Source organism: Psammomys obesus, unplaced genomic scaffold (genome assembly GCF_907164565.1).
Source record: "Psammomys obesus unplaced genomic scaffold, mPsaObe1.curated_primary_1811, whole genome shotgun sequence".
Classification (NCBI taxonomy): Eukaryota; Metazoa; Chordata; class Mammalia; order Rodentia; family Muridae; genus Psammomys; species Psammomys obesus.
This window is the reverse complement of record NW_026590905.1, coordinates 732772-757503: the sequence shown is the minus strand read 5'-3', so window position 1 is coordinate 757503 and position 24732 is coordinate 732772. Positions and strand designations below refer to the sequence as shown.

At 48.3% G+C, this 24732-nt stretch overlaps 3 protein-coding genes across 20 annotated transcripts in view; 1 reads left to right on the top strand and 2 right to left on the bottom strand.

The window, feature by feature from the left end:
• The window catches only part of Znf384 (zinc finger protein 384), a 26978-nt gene extending 15253 nt beyond the window's left edge, over nucleotides 1-11725 (bottom strand). For 7 of the 14 annotated variants that reach the window (XM_055609366.1, XM_055609364.1, XM_055609369.1 and 4 more), the window contains exon 1: nucleotides 10388-10815. The gene's annotated coding sequence lies outside the window, so the exon portion shown is untranslated. The other 7 variants (XM_055609357.1, XM_055609362.1, XM_055609361.1 and 4 more) reach the window with 6 other exon arrangements.
• A 5638-nt stretch (nucleotides 11726-17363) lies between these two features.
• On the bottom strand, nucleotides 17364-23510 carry Pianp (PILR alpha associated neural protein). Of its 4 annotated transcripts, none has more exons than XM_055609475.1 (6): nucleotides 23354-23510; nucleotides 21362-21421; nucleotides 20598-21103; nucleotides 19827-19908; nucleotides 18890-19111; nucleotides 17364-18557 (listed from the first exon to the last, which is right to left on the bottom strand). In XM_055609475.1, the coding sequence occupies exons 2-6, from the start codon at nucleotides 21364-21366 to the stop codon at nucleotides 18536-18538; spliced, it is 837 nt and encodes a 278-aa protein (XP_055465450.1). In that variant the 5' UTR covers nucleotides 21367-21421; nucleotides 23354-23510; the 3' UTR covers nucleotides 17364-18535. The 4 variants fall into 4 exon arrangements, with proteins under 4 accessions (XP_055465450.1, XP_055465449.1, XP_055465452.1 ...); XM_055609474.1 differs by lacking the exon at nucleotides 23354-23510 and adding an exon at nucleotides 22942-23114; XM_055609477.1 differs by lacking the exon at nucleotides 23354-23510 and adding an exon at nucleotides 22857-22906.
• Cops7a (COP9 signalosome subunit 7A) overlaps nucleotides 23159-24732 on the top strand; it is a 32067-nt gene continuing 30493 nt past the window's right edge. For both annotated transcript variants that reach the window (XM_055609479.1, XM_055609480.1), the window contains exon 1: nucleotides 23159-23219. The gene's annotated coding sequence lies outside the window, so the exon portion shown is untranslated. The remainder of the gene's footprint in view (nucleotides 23220-24732) is intronic.

The window sequence follows — 24732 nt, the reverse complement described above, 5'->3', positions numbered from 1 at the left end:
TCTTTCTTTCTTTCTTTCTTTCTTTCTTTCTTTCTTTCTTTCTTTCTTTCTTTCTTTCCCTTTCAAGATTTATTTATTATGTATACAACATAATACATGTCTACATGTACACCTGAATGCCAGAAGAGGGCACCAGATTTCATTATAGATGGTTATGCTGGGAATTGAACTTGTGACCTCTGGAAGAGCAAGCAGTGCTCTTTCTGAGAGCCATCTTTCCAGCCTACCAGATTTTAAAACAAGTTCCAGCCAGGTGTGGTGGTGCATGCCTTCAATCCCAGCACTCAGGAGGGAAGATTTCTAGTAAGTTTTCAGGGTCTGAAGAGATGGCTCAGCAGTTAAGGGTTAAGTGCATTTGCTGCTCCAGCTACGAAAAATGCAAAACCCTCTTCTGGCGTCTACAAGAGATCTGCATGCAAATGTGTATACATGTATACAAATATATGCACACACATGTAAGAAGAATAAAATGAGCATACTTTCAATCCCAGCACTGAGGAGGCAGAGGCAGCCATATCTCCGAGTTCAAGGCCAGCCTGATTTACAGAGTAAGTTCCAGAAGATCCAGGACAACACAGAAACCCTGCCTCAAAAAATGAACAAAAATAATAAGACAGAAAGAGAGAAAAAGAAGAAAGAAGAAATAGAAAAATGAAGAGGGCTGGGAGACGGCTCAGCAAGCATAAGGAGCTGAATCTGGATCTCCAAACCTCACAAAAATTCCAAAGTGGGTGGAATCCTAGCCCTCATGAGCTAGATAGCCAGACCATCAGAAGGAGTAAACTCTGGGTTTAGCAAGAGACCCTGCCTCATTTATATGGTAAAGTGATCAAGGAACACACCCCAACTCAACACAGGCCTACAAGCATGCATTCAAGAATAGTAAAGGGCTAGAGCAATAGCTCAGTGCTCATGAGTGCTTCCTGAGCAATCATGAAGGCTGGAGTCTCACAAATGATTTTAACTCCAGCCCCAAGAGACCCAAGGCCACCTTCTTGCCTTAGTGGACACTTGCACACACATAAATAAACATGTTGGTTTTTTCTTTAAGCAGAAATACATTAAAAGAAAACTTTTTTGTTGTTGTTGTAAGTGATAATATTTATTGATTTATCTTCTAGTAAAGCTTGCTGTTATAAAAGAAAACTTTAAAAAATGTAAAAGTAATCATAAATCAGTTCAGAAAGTAGGTGCCCCATCACTGATTTTTATAACCTGATCACCCCTCTTGGAAAGGCTTCATTGGTAATATGCTGGTTAAGGGTAGCTACCCAAATCCTCGATCAGGAAAGAACCTCACAGAAGGCAGGTTAAAAAGTGAGACTGGAGGGATGGCTCAGCACGCACCTGCCTGTGTGGGCCCTGGGTTTGACTCCATGTACAAAAGAGATAGGGACACAAAGAATGGTGGCGGGCCACTGCAATGGTTCTGCAGCTACAGAAACTTCTGCACAGGTCTGGATTATACAATTATAAATTGCACTGAGCAGTGGAGGTACAGGTCTTTAAGGCCAGCACTCAGGAGGCAGAGGCAGGTGAATCTATTTGAGTTCGAGGCCAACCAGGTGTACAGAGTATGCTCCAGGACAGCCAAAGTTACAGAAAAAAAAAAAAAAACAAACAAAACCAAAAAACAAATCTGTCTTAAAAGACCAAATAGGGCTGGATGTGGAAATATACACCTTTAATAATCCAAGCACTCCAGGTGGCAAAAGAAGGCAGACCTTTTTGAGTTCTAGGCCAGCCTGGCCTATGTAGAGTTGCAGGCAAGCTGGGGCTACACAGCAAAATCATGTGTAAAATTAATTACTTAAAAGAATGGTGAAACAGAAAAAAAGAACAGCAGGCATAAACATCAATGTTTATGTTTTAAAGAGAAGAAAATGTCAATCTAATTTCATTGTTCGAATACATGAATCAAATTATCATGTTCCCCTTCATAAATGCCGCCAATTAGTAGGTGTCACTTAAAAAAAATTACCAATATGCTGAGCCAAGAACAACCAGCTTTCAGGAAAAGAAGGGCTGTGAGCAAATGCGAGACTGCTTCCAGTGCTGGGTTTACAGGAGTGCACCACCACTGCCCGGCTGCTTGCTTTATTCTTTAGGGAGAAAGCAGAAATTAGACCTCCCTTTTATTTGTTGTTTTTTGCTGTTGTTGTTTTGAGACAAAAGTTTCTCTGCTTAGAGCCTTGGCTGTCCTGGAACTACAGAGATCAGCCTGCCTCTGGGTGCTAGGATTAAAGGTGTAAGCCACCTCGCCTCCCTTTTATTCTGCAGCCTAATTCTCTACTTCATTCCCTTTGTCCATAATCACTCCTGTCTTATTATTATTATTTGTTTTTACTTTGGCTCTTCGAGTCAGAGTTTCTCTGTGTAGCCCTGGCTGTCTTAGAACTCTGCAGAACAGGCTGTCCTTGAATTCTGAGATCCCCTGCCTCTGCCTTCAGAGGCTGGGATTAAATGTATGTGCCACCATACCTGGGGACCTCTTCTATTGTATTTCTTTTCAATAGAAGAGGAAAAAGACAAAGATTGGGGTTGACATTTGAGTTTCTAGCATGTTTTTCAAAATTTATACACAAGAGCCCACTAGTATTCAAATCAGTAAGTACAAAATAACATTTGAGTAATGTCCAGGTCAATGGGGAGACATCAGTCTCCCAGCTTGCTTGGAAAGTACCTTTACCCAGCTGAACCATCTCACCTTCCTCAAGAAAGTGACAGAAGGACCTTACAATGTATACCATTTAAACCTGACAACTGTAAGAGCCATGAGTGTTACTTTGATTTTTGTTGTTGTTTTTTAACAAATATTTTTTTCTCCATGGCTGGGAATGGTGGCACATGCCTTTAATTCTAGCACTCATGAGGCAGAGGCAAGTAGATTTCTTTGAGTTCAAGGCCAGCCATGGAAGGCTGTTCAGTGATACCCTAATTAATTTCTTTTTACATTTTATTTGTATAGTGTGTGGGAAGGTATATACACACTACCATACATGTGAAAATCAGAGAACAACCTGCTTTTCTTTCACTGTGTGGTTTCTGGGGACTGAACTACATTATCAGGCTTGGCAGGGCATGCCTTTATCCATGGAGCTAGCTGGATGGCCTTGTTTTAGTGTTTTTGAGACAAGGCTTCATATAGCGCAGACTGGCCTCTACCTCCCAAATGCTGCTGGGATTAAAGCCTAGTTTCTGCTTTCTCAAATAAGGAATTTGGAGGACAGGGAACTAAATCTAGGCAGGAAAAAACAGCTTTAGGGAAAGGGCTCTGCTAGATGGGGCAGAATAATCCTGTGAGAGCAGATGTGAGTGTAGAAGGGCTGGGGGAAGCAACCACAAGGGACTGGACAGGGCCAACAACACCAGGGCAGGAATTGCAGGTCATCCCCAAGTACAGCACATTTAAAGTCAATCTGAACCCAATCTCAAAAAAAAAAAAAAAAAAAAAAAAAAAAGGCAAAGGTGGCTGGCTCATACCTACAGTCCTCCAGAGGCTGGGGGGGTCAGGCTCCCATTCATCTGAGATCATGAGTCCCCCAGCTCCATCCTTGGCAGTGAATAGCTACTGAGGCATGGGGAGCCATCTTCGGTAAGTAATTTCACACTCCTGTTCATGTAAACAATCTTAAAACTGTGTGAACCGTAATAAATAAAAATAAAAAAGCTATGAAGTAGGAAGGAGTCCAAAGGGAAGCAAATAAAAAAGGATAATGGAGATGTATATGAACAATATACATTAATGTCTGAAGTTGTCAAAAAAACCAAACCAAAACATGCACAGTAAGCCGAGAGCAGTGTGCCTTTAATCCCAGTGGTTGGGAGGCAGAGGCAGGTGATCTCTAAGCTCAAGGGCAGCCTGGGCTACAGAGAGACCCTGTCTCAAACAAACAAGCCAACAAGGAACTAGAGAGATGGCTCAGCGATTAAGAGCACTCAGATGGGGTTCTCAGCGCCCACTGCTCACAACCTTCTTAGGTCCAGTTTCAGAGTTGTTTCCAATGCCCTGGCCTTGAGGGCACTGCATGTTCACATACATCACACTCACACACGTTAGCAAGTGTGCAAACCCAAGAAGGTAAACAGGTGGTAACCAGCGAGCAGAGATCAGCAAGAGACCATGTCTAAAATAACAAAATATACTGCTCCGGGGGAACAGAGCCTGAAGTTGTCCTTTCATCTCCACTCGTACATATTTGCACCAACACCTACACCCTTCCTAAGAATGAACTACTTTTAGGCAGTTCTCAATCATGCTTGCAAATTTTTTATTTGATTAACACTGGGGATTAAATACAGAGCCTCCCCAATGTTAGCCAAATGTGCTCTCCCACCAAGCTATGCTCCAACTCCCAAATTGAAATTTGGGGTTTTCATATTTTTTTATTTTATGTGTATGAGTGTTTGTTTACCTATATGTATATGTACACATTTTGTATCCACACTGAAGACTCTAGGACTGGAGGCACAGACAGTTGTGAATTGCCATGAGGACGCTGGGAATTTAACCCTGTGTCCTCTGCTAGAGCAGCCAATGCTCTTACCTGCTGCGCCATCTTGCCAGTTTCCTCCCCAAATTGAAGGTTGCTTTATATTTTTGACAACAGGGTCTTTCTATGCAGCCCTGGCTGGCCTTGAATTCACTTTGTAGACCAGAGTGGCCTTGAGCTCAGAGATCCCCCTGCCTCTGCCTCCTGAGTGCTGGTATTGAAGGTTGAGCAACCACACTAGATGAAGTTTTTGATAACAGCAAAATGACATGCGGTTCAAGATCATAGTCATGAAACCTCACTTAGGTACCAATATAATTTATTTTGGAAAGGATAATTTAAAAAACCTACCAGTCATAACCAAGTGTGATGACACAGGCCTATATACACAGCAGGAGAATAGAGTTCAAGGCCATCTTTCTCCTTTGCTATACTGAGTGTTCACAGCCAGTCTGAGACACACGAGACCCTGTCTCAAAAAAACAAACAGCCAAGGGCTAGCGAGATAGCTCAGTAGGTAAGGGCACTTGCTGCCATGCCTGACAACCTGAGTTTAACCTCTGGATCCTACATGGAAAACAGGAGACAACTGACAACTACACGTTGCACATGCACAGTGACACACAAGCATACACACAATTACTGTGTTTTAAACAAACAAACCTACAACAGCCTGTAATCCCAGCCCAGATGGCACAAGCAAGTTACCCAAATACCTATGATTTCTACTCCTATTATAATACCAATGACTTCTCTTCCAAGCATGCACTTATACCCTCATGGGGAATACACTGTGATCAGTTGACTGAGGTAGAAAACTTGGGCCTGATTTACAGATAGGTCTGTATTTTATGCAGGGACCACCAAAAAGTAGAAAACTGTACCATTATAATCCCTTTCTGGGACAACCCTGAAAGACATGGGTAAAGGGAAATCTTCACTGTGGGTAGAACACATGACCATATATTTTACTTTAAGAGACATGGCCAGATGTGCAATTATTTACTGATTCATGAGCTGTAGTCAACAGACTGGCTGGATGGCCAGGGACTTGGAAAAAGCATGATTAGATGTGAGAAAGACATCTTCGGAAGGAGTATACTGGCAGATCTCTCCAAATAAGCAAAGGATATGAAAATTCTTATTTCCTATGTAAATGCTCATCAAAAGGTGACTTCATACAAAGTAAATAAACCGTAATTAATAAAAATTAAAAAATGTATTAAAAAAGAAAAAAGGTGACTTCAGCTAAGGAGTTCAATAATCAAGTAGATAAGATGACCCATTCTGTGAACAGTGAGCCTTCACCCAGCAATGCCCAACTCCTAGCCTTGTCATTGCCCAATGGGCCCAGGAACAAAGTAGCCAAGGTGGCAGAGAGGGAAGTTATTCATGGGCTTGACAACACGAACTTCCACTCACTGCTGACCTGGCTACAGCTGCTGCTCACCCATAAGGCACCATTTCTGGTACCAGCCAGCAATCTGGTGGCAAGTTGGCTCCATCAGACCACTTTATGAAAAGGCAAACACTTGTCCTTACTGGAGTAGTCATTTAGTCGCTTCTAACAAAAGGACTATCCATGGACTTTCAGAACACTTTATCTGTAAAGTTTTAAACCTGGGACAAGCAGCTGAGGTGCCTATTTAACCGAGTCTCCAGCACCTCTCAGTCCCTGCCTGTTACAGGGATGGCCGAGAAGGCCTTCCTCCAGAGGCTCTTCCCAAAATCCAGACATTCTGGTTACCTGTCCCCTTTCATATACATTAAAATAAAAATTAAAGTAACAGAGGGCCAGAAGGTAATGACCCCTGCTGCCAAGCCTAATAACCTGAGATTAATCCTTAGGACTTAGACAGTAGAAAAGTAGATTATGGCAGAATACACTCTGAATTCCACATGTGATCTATGGTGCGTCCCACATGAAAAAAAAGTAATAATTTTTTTCTTTTTTAAGAGAAGGTTTTTCTGTATAACCACCCTAGCTGTCCTGGAACTCACTTTGTAGACCAGGCTGGCGAGCCTCAAAGTCACAAGAGATCTTCCTTTCTCTGCCTCTTGAGTGCTGGGACTAAAGGTTAGTACTAACATACCCAGCTTGAACAATGTAATACATTTTAAAAAATAAAACCACAACTTGCCAGCCATTATGGCGCATGCTTTTAATCTCATCTTTGGGGAGAGGCAAGAGGGACTTGGTGAGTTCCAAGCATAATAAGACTGTCTGAAAATAAGACACAATAAAATAAAGAGCCATTTTTAGTAAATCAGCTCAAAACCAGGCACATAAAAATTACTATTCACAAAGCATAAATATTTAGATGTAAAGTGACACATGAAAAAAATAATGCTGTAATCTGTAGGACATAGTAGTTCCTGCCTATGCCCTAAGTCCTTGAGAAGCTGAGAGAGAACTCTCTGGCATATGCCCTACATAGTTGCAGGCCAATCTGGGTACCAAGTGTGACCCTATTTCAAAAACTACAAACAGGGTAACGTGTCTTAGCAGGTGAACGTGCTTGCCATCAAGTCTGACAACTCGAGTTCCACCCCCAGAATGTACATGGTGGAAGGAAAAAGCAACTCTTCCAACTTGTCCTCTGACCTCCACATGTGTGCTATGTCTCACATTTGTGCACACACACACAAAAGCAAAAAAAACAACAAAAAGCTATACTATCCTACTGATCAGTTATCCTAAATCTATACATTCCTTGATCTGAGATTAGCAGGGAAGCCAAGAATGAAGGTCATGGCTAAAATATAATGCAAACAGCACCCTTGTGTATACTACTCAAATTCCCATTTACATGCCCACTCACTTCCTCCCAACAGTCTTACAACCTAAAGAAATCCACTGATATAGGGGAAACCATCACTATACAAAACATCTTTACCAGTTTTAATTTTACAGATATATTTAAAAAGCCGGAAGTGTGGTGGCTGGTGCAGCCTTTAATCCCAGCATTCAGGAGACAGAAGCAGGAGGCTCTTGGTGAGTTAGGGACGAGCCTGGTCAATGTCGTGAGACCTCATCTCAAAAGTAAGTAAATAAGGAGCAGGAGAGATAGTTAAAAGCTCAAGAGGGAAAAGCTCTTGCTGCTCTCTCCTGGGTTCAATTCCCAGCATCCACATGGCAGCTCACAATCATGTGAGCTCCCTAACTCCAGTTTCAGGAGGTTCAATGCCCTCTACTGGCCTCCACAGCCACTAGGCTTGCAAGTGGTACACAGACATAGTCGCTAGCAAAGATACACATTAAAAAATAAAGGGCCAGGTGTGGTGGCCAATGCTTGCAACCCCAGCACTCAGGAAGCTGGGGCAGGAAGACCAATCTGAAGCTCTCAGTGTGGCTCAGTGGACAAAGGTGATTGTCACCAAGCATGACCTAACTCTGATATCAGCCCACAGAATAGAACTGACTTCCACAAGTTGTCTGACCACTGTACTTGCACCAAGGCACTTAGGCACATACACCCACATACACATTCTTTCATTCCCCTGCCGTGCCTCCCACATGCAAAAAGACCAATTTGGGCTATAATGAGACCATGTCTCAAAACCAAAACAAAAGAAATAACAAACAAAAATCAAGAAAGAAAGGAAAAGAACTGGTGAACTGGCTTTACTCTAGGATTTGGGAGAAAAAAAAAAGTAGTAAAGTTTTCAGATTAAAAGTGAGCTTCAACTTTGCTACTCCATCAAGCCTCACCTGTTAGTAAGAGAGAAGTCCAGGTCCACAAAAAGGAGAAAAAAAAAAAATCCAAATGATCATAATTAAATTAGCACTTCTCTTTTCCGTCTCCAATCTGGGACTGGTGACGTGGCTCAGAAGGTAAAGTACTTGCTCAGCATGCACAAAGCTCTAGGCTTGATCTCCAGCACTACATAAATCTGGGTGAGGTAAAATTGCATGTAAGTGGAGGCAGGAGGATCACAAGTTCAAGGTCATGCCCAGCTACAAAGTGAGTTTAAGATTATCCTGGGCAACATGAGACCCTATCTTAAAAAGTAAAGAGCTGGGTGGTGGTGGCGCATGGCTTTGATCCCAGAACTTGGGAGGCTGAGGCAGGGGGATCTCTGTGAGCTAGAGGCCAACCTGGTCTACAGAGAGTTTTCTAGGACAGCCAGGGCTACATGAAGAAACTCTCAAAAAAAACAAAGATTAGATAGATAGATAGATAGATAGATAGATAGATAGATAGATAGATAGATAGACAGACAGACAGGATAGGATAAAAATTATCACGAGGGCTCAACAGAAAAGGCTGCTTGCCACCACGTCTGCTGACTTGAGTTTGAGCCCCAGAATCTACATGACGGAGATCTAACTCCCTCAAGTTGTCCTCTGACTTCCATGAGTACAAACATACACAAAGTAAATAAAATATGATTATTCTGGTCTGAAAAGGAGCCACTGGAAGTAAAGGAGATGTTCATAGTAAGGTGAGCACTGCCGCACAATCTTGCCCTTCGACCCAGCAGCCATCCACAGTGTTTCGAACCATCCAAAGGCGAAAGTGTCATGGCCTTGAGAACATGGTTTTGGCTGATATGGGGAGGACCACCACTTTACAGAACTTGCCATTTTGTCTTTTGAGTGTGTGTGTTTTAGGATGTGCACACAGAAGCTGGAGGACAACCCCAGGTGTCATTGCTCAGGTGCCATCACTTTACTTCTCTATATACTGGGCCTCTCACCAACCTAGGCCTCACCAATTCTGCTAAGCCGGCTAGCCAGTAAGCCTCCACAGATCCAGCTGTCTCTGCCTCTCTAGTGCTGAGTCTACCATGCCCAGCTTTCTTACATAAATTCTGGGGACCAAACCTAGGCCCTCATGCTTACATGACAAGCACTTTACCAACTGAATTATCTCTCCAGCCCTCTACTGTTGTTGTTTTTAAGTATTTTAAGTACATGGGTGTTTCATCTGCGTAACAGAAGAGGGCATCAGATCTCATGGGACTACAGTTAATGACAGTTGTGAGCTACCATGTAGGTGCTGGGAATTGAACTCAGGACCTCTGAAAGTGCCACCAGTGTTCTAACTGCTGAGCCATCTCTCAGCCTTTATTGTGGTTTTTAACTGCTATTTTTCAACTAAAGAATCTTACTTATTGCCATGCATAGTGGCATATGCCTGCAGTCCTTGCACTTAGGTGGCAGAGGTAGAAGGATCACCTCAAGTTTGAGGCCAATCAGGTTTACTTAGTGAGTTCCAGGTTGGCCAGGGCCACATAACAAAATCCTGTCTCCAAGAAATGCAAGACAAAGGTTTCACTATTACCATCAGGTCTCAATAGTTTGGATTTCTTCCAGATTTACTAGAGCAGATGGCATATAATTTAACTCCTTTTATTTCAAACTATCCAAGAAGCAGTGTTGCCTCTGAAAACATTACCTGAACACCACATTCAAATACTCCCATACTAGAGTCTCATCACTCAAAACACTCCACTGGACACTAAGAATGGGAAACTTCCTGATCTTGGCTTTGCTTGTTTCTGTAAGCTCCACCATAAAGACTACATTAGTAATCAGGGTCCTTGGGTTTCCACAGCAGAATAAACTTCTCTGACAAAATGCATCCCCATTCAGTGGTTCCACCTGAGCATTTCGCATTTTCTTCCTGTTGAGTACCAGTGGCAATGAAAAGTAACAAAGGTCCAGTGACAACTTTTTACACATACACAAAATCTTCCTGGGTACCATAGGAAACAGTAAGAAAAGGCCTCCCCACCCCACCCCACACACAGCAAACAGCAATACCACTAGTATTGATTACTTAAATAATTTTGTCATACTGTTAAGGAAAAAAAAAGAAAGGAAGAAAGAAAAACCATTTGACTATGATCCCATCTCCTCCCAGATCATTAAACCAAGATTGTCTTACCCTCTCTCTCTCTTCCTCCTGTCGTCTTATTCCTTCTCCTTTCCAGGGCTCCTGAACTTTCTGGAAACAAATTGTCTAGGTTACAAAGGCCAGTAAGGAGAGACCACCAGAGAACTGTGGAGAACCTCGGAAGTTCTTTGACTGTCAGCAATCTGGAAAGCAGGCAGCTTCCCCAACCAACAATCCAAGGATGAGAGGACAGAGTCACACAGGCGGTCAGCGCCACCCACTATGAATATATAAGGGAAATAAAGGCAGTTCCCCAAAACTAAGATGAATTCTATCACCAGCATTTGTGTTCCACTCTTAGGCCCAGACACTAATTCTTCATTCCCCAGGGCTACAAGTAACCAGGAGTCAAGAGAATGGAAGCAATGAAAGAGGGTTCCTCCTCCTGAGAAGTGGCTTTAGAAAGCAAAGCTGGGGATTGGGGGGGGGGGGGGGGAGACCCACCCCCCCTTGTGAGCCACCCAGCGCCCCGCGCGCCCCCCCCCCCCCCCCCCCACCCCCCCCCCCCCCCCCCCCCGTCCCCACTTAAGCTAGGACTTCGCCCCCTGCCTACCCAAGGCCTTGTGCCAAGAAGTACCTCCTTCAACCTTCAGTGGGCTATATATTGGAGACTCCCAGCTGTCCCCCTAAGACCTTCACTCCCCTGAAACACCCAACCGGGTCCTTCCTCCCGGTGTCAACTCCCACTCCTTCCTCAAAGACCGGTCTTTGGGACGCCCCTCCTTCACCCCTCCAGGGAGCTGAACTCTGCCACCCACCAGACAGGCACCCGCCCCCTAAACCCCCCCATTCCTCCTCAGCGCCCGCTCCTCCACAACCACTTCCGGTTCCGGGACAGACACACTTACAGTCCCATCGTGGACCCCCCCCCCCTCCCCGCTCGCCCAAGGAAAAGGGGAGGGGGGAGGAGCAAGAAGCTTGGCGCGCACCGACCGCAGCGGCGCGAGACTCACCAGGCGGCGGCGGCGGCGCCAGAGCCAGCGCACGGGAGGGGCGGCGTTTGCAGGGAAAGGAGGGAGCCGAGGGAGGGGGAGGGCCCGCAGGGCGCGGGATGGGGGACGCAAGGCGGGGCGCGCGGGCATGCACCGCAAGCGCGAGACGGACCCCCACACTCGCACGGGCTGCGCGCGAGACACCAGCAGGGCGGGGGCGCGTGGCAGCGTGTGGCCCCCCGCCCTCCCTCCTAAACACTCACCCGGAAGTGGTGCTGCGGCTCGTGCTCCCGGGAACCCCAATTCCTCCACGCCCACTTTTCTCTCCCCCACCCCCTCCCCAACAGTCTCAGTGAGAAGTCGTTCCGCGGAGAAGGCGGGAGAACCGGAAACGAAAAGGGGGGGGGGGAACTGGCGATGGGAGGGCGGCAGCAGGAAAGGGGGGGGGAGAAGAGTTCAGAGTCCGAGTCACTTCCGGGAGTGGCTAGAACACATCCGGCGCCGTGAGGGCTCGGGTGTAATCCGTGCTGAAGTTACGACAAGTAAGGGCGGAAGTGGCTCCTACCCAGGGACCTGTAGGGCGATTGGTGGATGTGTCGCCCTAACGGAAACGAAGGCAGGTTCTTTTCAGGGCTGAAGCTGATCATTCGCAGAGTGCTTCCGGGCTTCCGGAAGAGACTTCTGGGGAAGTGGGAGGATGGAAGCTGGACAGGTTCATGAATTATGCATCAAGACACTGAAGACAGTTTAGATTTCCCTCCTTCTTCTAGATTTATTTTACTTTTATATGTATCTATTTCTGTAAATGCTTGCCATGTGTGTGCAGATGCCCTCAGCAGCCCACAGGCGTTACAGACAGTTTGGAGCTTTCCTGCTGGGAACCGAACCTCCGGTCCTCCGGAAGAGCAGCAAACACTCCTTAGGGCTGAGCCAGCTCTTAAGCCCCATAGAGACGGTACGGATTCTTAAAAGATGGGTCATGCATGGCTCATTTCTGAGTGGATGAGGCTGTTGTAGGGAAATAACCTTCTTCTCCTCCTCCTTCTTTTCTTCTTCATCTTCCTTGCTGAGCTAGTGTGGAAACAGCCCCATTTCTTTGAATACCAAGAAAAGGTAAGAATGTGGCCATAGTTGTTTGAGGTCCCGGCATAAGCGCTATCAAAATTCAACTGGTCTTCCTGTGACCACACCGTTATTCCTTTTACTGTGGTCTTTTTCTCGTAGCCTCCACCCTCATCTCTATCTTCTTACTGGGTTTTACTTTTAAATACAACACTCAGCGTACCTGATTTATAGTTCACCTCTTCGCAGCCCCTTAAGGGCAAGAACTTTGAATTGCTCCCAATGGTATTAACAGGCTCTAGAATTTATTAAGCATTCCAGTAAACATTTGTTGCATAAAAGAACACCTCATTATGAATTATTGCAGGAAATCTTTCCTGGATTGCTTCAACCCAACGTTTCTTTAAAAATTCCATAGCATTTACTGTGTCTTTATTCTTTTTTTTTTTAAGACAGGGTTTCTCTGCGTAGCCCTGGATGTCCTGGAACTCACTCTGTAGATCAGGCTGGCCTTGAACTCAGAGACTCAACCACTTCTGCCTCCCAAGTGGTGGGAGGCATGCAGCCTCCACTGTCCAGCTATGTCTTTGAGACAGTATCTTACATAGGTATAACTAAAGCTGGCCTTGAATCCTTGGTCCACTTTCCTCCACCTCCTAAATGATTGGTTTTGAGCATCTCTTAGTCTATAGCGTTTACTGTTAATTTTAATTAATTTTTTAAAGTTTATTTGTACATATACAATGTTCTGACTGCATATACACCTACAGGTCAGAAGAGGGCATGGGATCTCATCATAGATGGTTGCGAGCCACCGTGTGGTTGTTGGGAATTGAACTCAGGACCTCTGGAAGAGCAGTCGGTGCTCTTAACCTCTGAGCCATCTCTTCACCACCAATTTTAATTAATTTGTACACCTGAATCCCTAGTAAGATTGTCAGGGAAGAAACTGTCCACACTAGATACTGAAATAATATATGTGTAAAGCCACAGAAGCTGCCCTTATAGAGGAGCTCAGTTTCCTTCTGTCCTATCTTGCACCTTCCCTACATTGCTAGCATGTAATGGCCTCAAGGTAGGATGGGATAATGGGGCTAACTCCTAACTGCCTGCTTTGTATCCCATGTGCTACCTTCACTAATGTGCTAGGTTCTGAGACCCCCTACTCTCTGAAGACTATAAATGTAAGCGATTTCCTCCTATGCCAGCTGCCTCTGCTTCAAGTGGCTGGTGTGCCTAAGGGACCTGGTTACCAGAAACCCATCTCGGTACCAAACCTGGAAAGAATCTTTTTTATTTAAAGTAATATATTTATTTAGTAAATATATATAGCCACAAGGCTGCACAGCATGATTTAGGTAGACTCTCTCTGTTTTGGCTAAGACAAAATTGAGTTCCCAGGGCTGAAGAGATGGCTTGGAGGTTTAGAGCACTGATTGCTCTTCCAAGGGTCCTGAGTTCAATTCCCAGCAACCACACAGTGGCTCATAATCATCTGTACTAAGATACCCTGGTACCCTCTTCTGGTGTACGGGTGTACACACAGGCAGAACACTGTATAATAGATAGATAGATAGATAGATAGATAGATAGATAGATAGATAGATAATTGAGTTCCCTTACCGAGAAAGCAAAATTACTCTAACAAAGAACTATGATCTTATTCTACAGATAATTAAAGGAGGACCGTCTAGGTCACATCCAGGAATAGCAAAAGATACCTTTGTATATTAGTTAGCCTGGTACTCACTGTGTAGATCAGGCTGGCCACAAACTAGGATAACTTTGAACTTCCAGTCCTACTACTTCCATCTCCCTCCTCAGTGCTGGACTATAGACAGGAGCCACCATACTTTTGTTTGATTCAATTTTGATTTTTGTGGGTATGTGGAGGAAGCTATAGGTCATTATCAGAAGTCGTCCTAAATTACTGTGCTCATTTTTTTTTTTTTCTTTTGAGCTCAGGTCTTAGACTGAACATAAAGCTCAATTCAACTACATCAACTGGCCATCAAGCCCCAAGATTCTTCCTGCTACCTCAATGCTGGAGTTATAAATGTGAGCCATCATGGCTAATATTTTCATGTGGGTGCTGGGGATCAGGTCCAGATCCCCATCCTTACATGGAAAGCATTTTATAGACTCATCTGTCTTCCCTGAATTGTTTTGTTTTGTTCTGATTTTTGGTATTTTGAGATGGTCTCACAGAGGCCAGATGAATCTCAAACTTAGAACATAGCTAAGATAGCCTTGAATGCCTCTTCCTCCATTTCTGTCACCAGTACACTGGAATTACAGGCATAAGCTACCATGCAAAGTGTCTCTTCCTTTTTATTACATTTTTGGGCCCAGCACTGAGTCTGTGTTGATTTCACTGGCAAATTAGGATAAGGGCCTAAGTACCTGTAATCCCAGCACTCAAGAAGCTGGGACAGGATTAAGAGCCTGGGTGAGAGACATTTTGCTTCCGAAAGAAGAAATAGAAGGAGGTAAAAGGAAAAGAAGGAAGAAGGGAGGAATAAGAGGAAATAAATATGGGAGAAAAGTAGTAATTCCCCGAAGTCCTGGTTCCCCAGCTCTGCCTCCTGTATGCATTCATCAACCACTTTCTGAATCCCATGCCTCTGGCAGCCCTCCTCCTGCCTTTACTATAAGAAGCAACTTTTAAGTCCCTAGAACAAAGCTTTAGGGGACATAGCGGGGCAGAGGGCTGTTAATTTTAGCCTGGGGTTCTCCAGCTGGCACAGTTTCCATCTTGAATCATTTCCACACCCTCAGCTCTGCTCCTCCTCCTGGGGGGCCTTCCCATCCCCTGATTTGGTCTGCCACACGGTAAGCATTCCAGAAATTGCCCGGGAGAACCTTGGCTGAGTCATCTGATGCACTTCCTCAACAAAGAGAGTTTGGTGATGGCAGATGCTGCCTCCAGTCAGGCTTGTGAGTTGTGGTTCCCAAGAAACTTTCAGTTCTCAAAAGAACAGCTTTTGGTCCTGGTTGCTTTCTCCTCTATAACCCTGTTACCTGAACCCCCAAGTCACTGCTTGAGTTTTAGGAAAGAGGAAAATTAAGGTCTGTTTCTCAGGACCCATGCGTTGTCATGGTTAGCAAGACACTGACCCAGTCTGGCATAATTCCTCTAGGCAATCCAGACATCCAGATTGTCTCCTTCCTCCCATCTTTCTGTCCATCTGCCTTTCCATGGGGGAGAGGGCATTTGGGGAAAGGGAACAGGTGAGATTTCCAGTGTCTTGCTGGTGTGTCTAATTTATTTAAATTTAGGAGAACTGCAGTCTAATCAGATGGCAATTAATTCCTCGTTCATTAGGGGACTTCATGTGTGCCTTTTGCATATGGATGAGCCACAGGGTCACACTGTCCCTCTAAAGAGGGCGTTGTTGAAGGTGAGAGAGCCCAGGGAGCCCTCCAATCACGAGTTCCCTGTCCTTCCACAACCAGGGCTCTTTCATTCCTGCTCTGGCAAGGACTCCAGCCCTGTAGGGAAATCTGGAAAGGTTAAGGAGGCGTCTTCCCTCACCTTCCGCAGAGCCCTTCCCTACCACAGCCTATTGGCACCCTGCCCCTTCCGTTCCCTCCCAGCCTTCTCCCTTTTTCCCACTACCTCTGGAATCTTTGGGAGCACCGCACTCAGAAGGCCTGTTTGCCTCACACTGCTGCTGGATGGTTCATTACTTTGGCTGCTTTCCTCTGGAGCAAGTCTGTCCTAAACGCTTCTCTTGTCCTGAGAAATACATTCCTTTCTCCCCACACTCATGTGCTTTAGAGGCTCAGCCACACCTCCCCTCAATATACAGTACAGCTCCCCAGCCTCTTAAACACACCTACCAACACACGCATAAAAGTATATAAATGTATCATATATTTATATGTGTGTGTGTGTGTGTGTATATATATATATAATAGTCATTCCTATTTATAGCATCAAAGATAAAACACTTGGAGGCAGGTACATCCTAGGCAGCCCACACTGCCCTCTTGTCTCCTGCTTCCCTGGGGCTACCCATTTCCAGAAAGCAGGTGAGCCACAGATGGGGGTGGGGGTGGGGGGACACTGGATGCAAGACCTAGGTGTTACCACAGCAACAGAGCCTAGCAACAGCTGAGAAACTGATGTGTGGGCTTTACTAGGGCTGTTAAAGAGCCAAACCTAGAATTGGGACCTCAGAGGTGATTGATCCCAGCTGGGCAGCCTGTGTTCCCTTCTAGACACACCCCTTGATTCCACCCCCACACCCTAGCAAGTGGGAAGAACTAATGAGCGAGCCATAGAGCCTCTGGTGCAGCATAGCTTTTGGCGGGCAGTTGTGGGTGGGGGCATGTTGAGGAGCAAGGATGAAAATAAACCAAGCAGAGCACCCTCTCTCCTGTGCCTCACTCATCCTTTTTTGTTTGCTTTCTCTCCTTCTGACCCTTTATCCTCTTCCTTAGCTGTTTTGCCTAGGGTGGTGACTCATGCCTGTAATCCCAGCACTCAGGAGGCCAAGGTGGGAGAATCTCGCTTTGGCCAGCCTGGACTACAGGGTGAGAGAGCCCCCATCTCCAGTCAATCGGTTGCTTTTCTGTCTTGTCCCATTGTCTGTCCTAAGAAATGTCCCCCTTCTCTCTGTCTTTTCTCTTGGTTTCTCTTGACCCTTAGGAGTAAGGAACAAGCAAGCAAGCCACAGTTCAGATTCTAGTTCCTCTTCTGCAGAGCTCTTCCTCCTCCAGTTCCGCCCTCCAGTCCCTTTCTTCATCCTGTCCTAAGTTAAGTCATCCATCAGTCTCCAGCTTCAGATAGAGCAGGCAGGGGACAGTCCAGTCTGAAGAGGTTTCCAAGAGGTTTCCATTTCCCTTCTTTTCCATTCTTCGTCCTGCCCATCCTCCTTGTGTATGTGCGTGTGTGTGTGTGTGTGTGTGTGTGTGTGTGTGTGTGTGTGTGTAGCAGTTATAAGGCAAAACAAGGAACTAGATTATCTTGCAAAGGCTTTATTTGAAAATTCTGAAACTTACATCCCACAAGATTATCACCACAAGAAGAAAGAGATAATACAAAAATATATATCACAGCATAGGAGCCAGGTAAGAGGAGGAAGGAAGGTGGAAAGACCAAGGAGAGAGGGAAGAACCTGAGGAGAGGAAAAGGGTAAGAAGCAGGAGAGGGAAAAAGGGACAACATGAGAGGGCCCAGGAAGAGAAGGGTATATGTGGAGGCAGAGCTCCCAATGGCCTTGAACCAGCTGGCTTCAGTTCCTGGCAGCCTAGGTACATTTTAGGGAGGCCGTAGGGGAGGATGGGGAGTAGAGGCCTGTTCAAGGGCCTCTGAATTCCACAGAGACACACACACACACAGACAGCCAGGACAGACAAGACAAGGGACTTAGTTAGGAGGGAAGAGAGGGCATGAGAGTCCCTTCTCATGGAGTGCAGCAGGTGACTCCCCCCAAACCCATATTTCAGGTGACAGAATTTAACAACTGGGCCTCACTACCCCCTGTGGGGGAGCCCTCAGTAATGCCAGCATCCTGGGAGTGGGATGGAAGGACAGTGAAACATAAGACATGGAATAAGATGGGGCCATGACAGATGGCGCAAGGCGCTCCTAGCTCACCTCCCACCCACCTCTAGGGCAGCATGCAAGGGCCACAGAAACTAGACCAGTGGGTGTTGATGAGGCAGAGTGGGCACACTATGCCATATACTAGGGCCAGGAATGCATATCCCCAGTCTGCGATGGGCACAGAGAATGTAAAGGGGGCAGGACATGTGCAACAGGAGAGAGGGAGAGAGCTAGGAGCCAGCTGAGCAGACATGGATGGGGACATGGAGCAGAAGAGCAGCATGAGGATCATGTCTGTGTGCTATGGCCTGTGAGGGTGTAGGTGAATGTGCAAGGCTTTCATGTGAATGTGCAAGGGTGGGAATGGGAGACCCAAAGTCACAAGTGTGGGAAGCCCCCAACCACTGGAAGGCAAACAGTGGGGCTTGTCCATGGGATTAGTGAATGTTCCTGGTAGTGTGCAAGGGCAGGAGCTAGGAGCCCCCCACCATGGCCCCAATTCCCCACGGTTACCCCACCCTCGGTGGATGGTGGTTATGTTGGCCACTTGGCCTCCTGCTTGGCAGCACCCCAACATGGGGGGGGGGGTCATCACAGATTCACCAGGGGAATCCTGAGAGGAAGAGGGAAAATGCACAATCAGGAACCAAGGAGTAGGCTGAAGCTGAAGGAGAGGCCCAGGACAAAGGGTACTCAGGGTTAAGAGAGCAAAGCTGGAATTAAAGGGTGCCAGGTAAATAGGACATAGAGCCTGGGGTGGTGCAGGGAGCCCCCTTTCCCCCTGAAGAGGATCTGACCAGCCCCCTGGGGAGATCAGGAAACAGGTCAGAAAGCAGTAATGGACTGGAGGGGAAGACCACCCACCCAGGAAAGGGCCCCTGAAGGTCTGAAGATCTAGGTTGCTTTCCCTCCTCAACCCCCCATTCCATTGGCCCCTGCCCTCACCGGTTCAACTGGAAGGCTGGAGCCCCCTTGGGCTGGGGCATCCCAGGCCGGGGTCCCCCTCGGGGTTCCTCATGGTCAGGGGTGGGGGTAGGTGAGTCCCCAAAGGCCCCCAGCACAGTGACTCCAGCAGGGGACAGGTCTGTCAGTGGTTGCTGGCTCTCCTCTGGCCTCAGGGCACCTTGCTGCCCGGAGGGCCTGCGCCGTTTCTGGCTCCGGTCCCAGCTTGTGCATCAGAAGGAAAGAGGTCCTCTCACACACTTGTGTACCCTCTGTCTTAGGCCAGCATCGCTGGTCAACCCAGCTTCTCTCTCCCTGGAACCCCCAACTTCACCATAGCAAAAAAAAAAAAAAAAAACTGGTTTCTGAGACCATGCACCCCATCAAGCTATTCCTGCCGCTTCCCTCTAAACCATTGGAGAGCCACAGAATAATGCCTCCTCCCTACCAACACAAAGCCCCTTAAAACTATCCCTTGCCACACTGATGTCCAGGGGAGCCATTTCCCTCCTCTGCAGGTACCTGGCAGATTTAGTTCAAGTTCAAAGTCAGCTAATGGCTTGGGCACCTGAATCTAATGACTCTCAGTAAAGTGTGAAGGACTGTGTGACCCATTATTGACTGTGTACAAAGAAAGCTCCCAATTTTCTTCCTCCTGGACAGACGCCCTAAGAAAGGGCTCTGCAGCCCGGTTCAGTTTTTGTCTTGGAGAGCTGCCCACCAAAGCCCCCAGAATAGATAAATAATTCCCCTGCCTCCCACTACCCCTTGTATTTTTCTGGAGGAATCTGTTCGGATTTCTCTCAGTCCTGCTCCACTCCAATTAGCTTTTCTTGAGCTCCTCCCTTCATCAGTGACTTCCCACTCCAATGAAACTTTTGTCCTTGGTCTTGCCCTGTGTCTAGCCGTTACAAACCTTTAGGCAACTCCCTTAGCTTACCAGAACTTGAAGATGATGCCAGTAGCCACAAGAACGATGATGATGGATATGGTAATCGTTACATAAAGCTGAGGGTCCACACCTGGGGAAGAGGGAAGACAGCTGTTGGGAGGCCTGAGGCAGGGTCAAAGTGGGGTGTGGCTTGAGTACTGCCACTCGAATCCACATCGCCCGTCTACTTCTCTGGATTCCCCCTGTTCTTTTTTAATCATCAACTCTCTCCTGGGTTGTCAGCTTTTCCACTTTCCCAAACATTATATGTACCAGATCTTACAAATACATGTGAAGAGGATGAGGCTCCAAGGTCAGAGAGAACCATCCTCCTGGATAGAAATGGGGGTAGAGGTACCAGATGATCTTCCTTGGTCCAACCCTAAGCTACCGTCCAGCACATACCCTGGTAGTGACCTTCCTCCGTGGCATCCCTCTGCCTGGAATACCCCGTTCTGTTTTTAAGCTCTAGCTCACACGTCAGTTGTTTGATCTGTCCTGATCCCCGGGGTGAAGTAGTCTCTCACTTCTCCGTTTTCCTCAAAACATGCTGTACGTGCTTCTGTTAGGCTGTTTGTTTGACTCATCCCCAATTGTCTAAACATCTGTCTTCAGCAGTGGCCCTGAACTCTTTCAGTGCGCACACGGCAGCAGCTCCCCCTCTGCACCCTTGCCAGCCTAGAGCCTGGCATTTTGCTGAAGACACAGACAGCCTCAGCAGCTCCTCGGCTTCAGCCACCCTCCCCATCCTTCACAGCCCTCCCAGCCTTGCTCACCCACCTTCTCCACGCCCTCCAAACAGGAAGGGCCGCAAGGTAGCAGGTGTCTCCCCGAGGATGAGCCCGTCTCCATCATCCCGCATGGAGTCTGAGTTAGGGTGCGGGGTGGCCAGCCCATGTGGGGCTGCAAAACCATAGTCCAGGGGCAGAAATCCAGGATTGACAGAGTTGGGGTCCCCTCCATCCTCCCGAGATACTGTGGGACCCCACACAATAGCCCAAGGGTACTGGGACGAGGGAGGCCCCTCCTCAAAGCCTGACGGGGTGGCAGGAGGTGCAGTTCCTGGCAGAACTTGCCGACGTGATCTTGGGACCCGTGGGGACCGGCTTGGTGGAGGCGCACGCTCCCAAACACACACATGGCGAGGGGCTGAGGGGCCACCTCGGACGCATGGGGGGCGGGCCGGGGCTGGTGGGGACCGAGGGGAGGAGCCCTGAGCAGGCGGTGGGAGGGGTAGCAACAGCAGTGGCCAGAGAGGGAGGAGTTGGGACAGCAGTAGAGCAGGCCTACAGGAAGGGAGAAAAAGTCGGTGAGACCCAGGCCACTATGGATGGGCTCAGGTATGAGAAGGGTAGGCTCACACCAGAAATCCTGGGTACCTCCCTCCAGGTTTCTCTGCTAGAGCAGGCGTGTGTTAGGGAGACCCTGGCCTCGTTTTGTCTAGGGGGCCAGTCGTCAAGAGGCCCAGAGTTGGCCTAGGCAGGAAAGGGCCCAAACCCCCAGGGAAAGTGGTCTCCAAGCTCCCCCTGCTGGGCCAAACTTACCACATTCTGCTCTCGGTATCTGAGGTCTTCCTCAGCTGTGACCCAGATTTTTTGCCTTTACTGGAGGAAAAACGAGGGTGTCACATCCCAAATGCCCCCTGTACTCCCCCAGCTCATCCATCCACCAATTCTGCCCCTTCCTGCCCCACCCCAAGCTGCACAGTTACCAGCCATGCTGCTGCTTCCCAGCATCCCCTGCTTCTTAGCATCCTTTTAGGGGGAAACTCCCTCAAGTAACCCCCAGCCCCACCTACAACATCCCAGATGGGTCCCTGTTACCTCCTGGCCCCGGTATCTGTCTACTCTTGCCTCTCTGGCTTCCTTCCTTCTCACTTCCTCTGCCCACAGCTCCAGGCTTCTTGGATCTTAATTTAGAGCCAAGAACCTTGTGATTCCCTGAGCACCTACCGCTAGGGAGGGAGTATGAGAGTGGGGGAGGGAAGGGAAGTCAATCTCAGTGAGTGTTGGGGGGTGCTAGAAGGCCCCTCACCTCGTGTAGTGCCAGGCATTTCTCTTGCAATGAAGCCTAGAAGCTAGCTGCCTTTAAAAAAAAAAAAAAAAAAATGGGAGAAAATGGTAGGTGGGAGAAAAGCTCCAGAGCATGGTTTCTGCTCCTGAGGTTTAACCACTCAAATGCATAGGTGCATTCTGAAAGAAGGTGGAGCTCGAAGGAAGCCGCCCCCTCAACTGTGGCTCCTCTGGGTAAAGTCCTAGGAGAGTGGAGATGGTTGGAAGTGCACAGTCTCCAAGCTGAGGGTGGTGAACCCTGAGGGGCTGGGATCCGCAGGGAGAAGGGGCATGTGACACTCCGTGTCTTCTAGACTCCTAGTCTATAGCTGCACGTTTGAATACTCCCAGAGAATAAGCTGGGGAAGGGAATGGGGTGGTGGACAATAGGTGTGAGAAGTGAAGGGCTAAGAAGAAAAACATTGGTTCAAGAGTGAGAAGAAAGGTGAACAGTAGCTGGGGAAGGGAGAGGTGGAGCGGGAAGAGGGGCCACAGAAGAATCTCAGAGGGCTCTGAAGAGAGAAGAGGGCAGGATGGGGAGAGTGGGCGGGAGGCTGGAGGGGTCTGGCCAGGACAGAAGCAAAGAGAGTGGAAGGGGAAAGGAATGATGGGGATCAGAGATGAGGAGAAAGTCATTGAGATAGAAAAGAACATGGTGTGGAAGGCAAAATCAGAAAAGGGAGGGACAGGGGCAGGGTGGGGGGAAGCGGCACAGCAAAGATGGAGGAGTTACGAATTGTTTCTTAAAATTTAAAGAGATAAGGAGACAGAGCTGGAGGCCAGGTGAAAGAGAAGGGAAAGGAAAGAGACAAGCCTGGGGGCTTGGTGGGAGAAGGTTAGAGAAGGGAGGAAAGAAATGGTAGCCCAAGCAGTGGAGCGGATAAGGGCTCAGAAGACATCGGTGGCCCGCTACACCAGGACCCGCCTGCCCCTTCGTCCGCCACATCCCCCCCCCCACCAACGTCAACTCCAGCCCTTTTACACACACCGGGTACCCCTTTGTCACCCCTTCCAGGAAGTCCGCAGTCCCCAAGCTGGTGCGCCACCCCACCCCCTTGGCGCTCCTCACGGACCTGTTGTGCGCAGAAGACGAACCGGGAGGGGGGGTGGGAGAACCGGGCCCCATCCCTAGAAGGGAGCCCAATCCCGCCAATCCCACAGGCCTGCGCTCCCTGGACAGGGCTGGAAAGCGGGCGCAAGCCGGGAAAACGAGGAAAAGATCAGCCATGGGAGTCGGAGGGAGCATCCAGAGCGAAAAGGGGACCTGAGGCTGGAGGATGCCCGAAGCTGCAGGATGAGCTCAAGGCGGGATGGAGGCAGCCGCGGAGACGTTGACTGCTGCACCAGGAGGGTAGGATGGAGTCAGGACAGCGGAGGGATGGAGGGCGGCTGGAGTCGGGCGAGAGGCGAAGGGCGCGGAGCTGGCACTGGGGAGGGCAGAGCCTGTTCCCTCCGGATAGGGGCTTTGGGTGCCCCCTCGCTCACCTGCATTCCTGACGTGGCGGCGCGCTGACTGCAGACACTCCGAGCTGCGCGGGGCTTGGGGGTCGCAGAAGCGGGTGGGGCGCCGGGCATGGTCGGGAGCTTTGGCTGGCAGCGAGGCGCTGGATCCGGAGGGGGGCGGGCGCCCGGGGCGCGGGGCGGCGGCGGCGGCGGCGGCGGGAGATGCTCGCTTCGGCAGGGCTCGGCTGGGCTCGGCTGGGCTCGGCTGGGTTCGGTGGACGGCTAGGACCACTTGGTCTCCGCCTCTCCTCCTCACGTCTGTAGGCCACGCATGATTTAACCCTCCGTTTGCCACGCTGCGAGCCTAGCTTTTGTCCCAGGTACAAGGTTGGGGAGGGTGAGTAGGGATGGGAGCCACGACCTCCAGGCACATCCACCTCTGCTCAGCTCCACAGACCCCATGATTTCTGACCCCCAAGCAGTTCTCAGAGTCTAAGGCACCAATGCAATTGAGTCCCTAACTCTGGCCAGGGTGGAAAGGGATGAGAGTTCAAGACCATGGCGGGGAGAGGACCAAGGAGGGCTGGGAGAGAAGGCCGCATAGGCAAATTAGAGTGCCCCAACAGATCAACAGTTCGCTCTGGCCCTGCTATATAATCCATTCTCTCGGAAGCAGCCCAAAAACAGTCCTTAAATGGCTCAAGACCCATTTACTGTGCTTAGCCTTTCCAAAAATCAGACTATCCAAACCACTTTCTGTGGCTTATAAGGAGGCCCTGTAGGTTCCCGCCTCTAAGTATCTAGGTGTTCTCTTTCCTACGGATATCTGTGTCTCAGCCACAGTGTGCTCCTAGAAGTAGGCAACAGGAACCTACCTCAGGGCTTTGCACCTGCTGTTCCTTCTCGAAGCTTTTCCCTGGCCGTTCACAAATGGCCCACGCCAGTCCACTCAGATTCAGTCTTCTGAGATGCCTTCCCTACTCTCTTAAAACCCTCCTGTCCTGGGCCATAGAGATGGCTCAGGGGACAAAGGTGCTTGCCACCAAGCCTGAGTAGCTGAGTTCTATCCCCAGGACCCACAAGGTGGAAGGAAAGAACTGCCTCCTTCAGGTTGTCAACAGATCTCTGAAGGAGCAGTGTGACACACACACTAAATAAATGTAATTTAAAAATTTCCTCTGACCCTACCAATTCATACCTAACCCCTCCCCATTACCCTCAAGCCCCTGCACCGCAAACTTCTAGGAATCACAGTCTGCTAATTCCCCTCCAACCTCCCAGTTGTTCTTGATTAGTCTTCCTCGGCTCTGACCCCTAAGTGTTGGAGCCTCCTAGGGCTTCGTCCTTGGCCTTCTTTTCTTTCCACATTCTTTGTCCAGTGATCTCATCCAGTCCCAGGGCTTAAATACTCTGTAAATGTC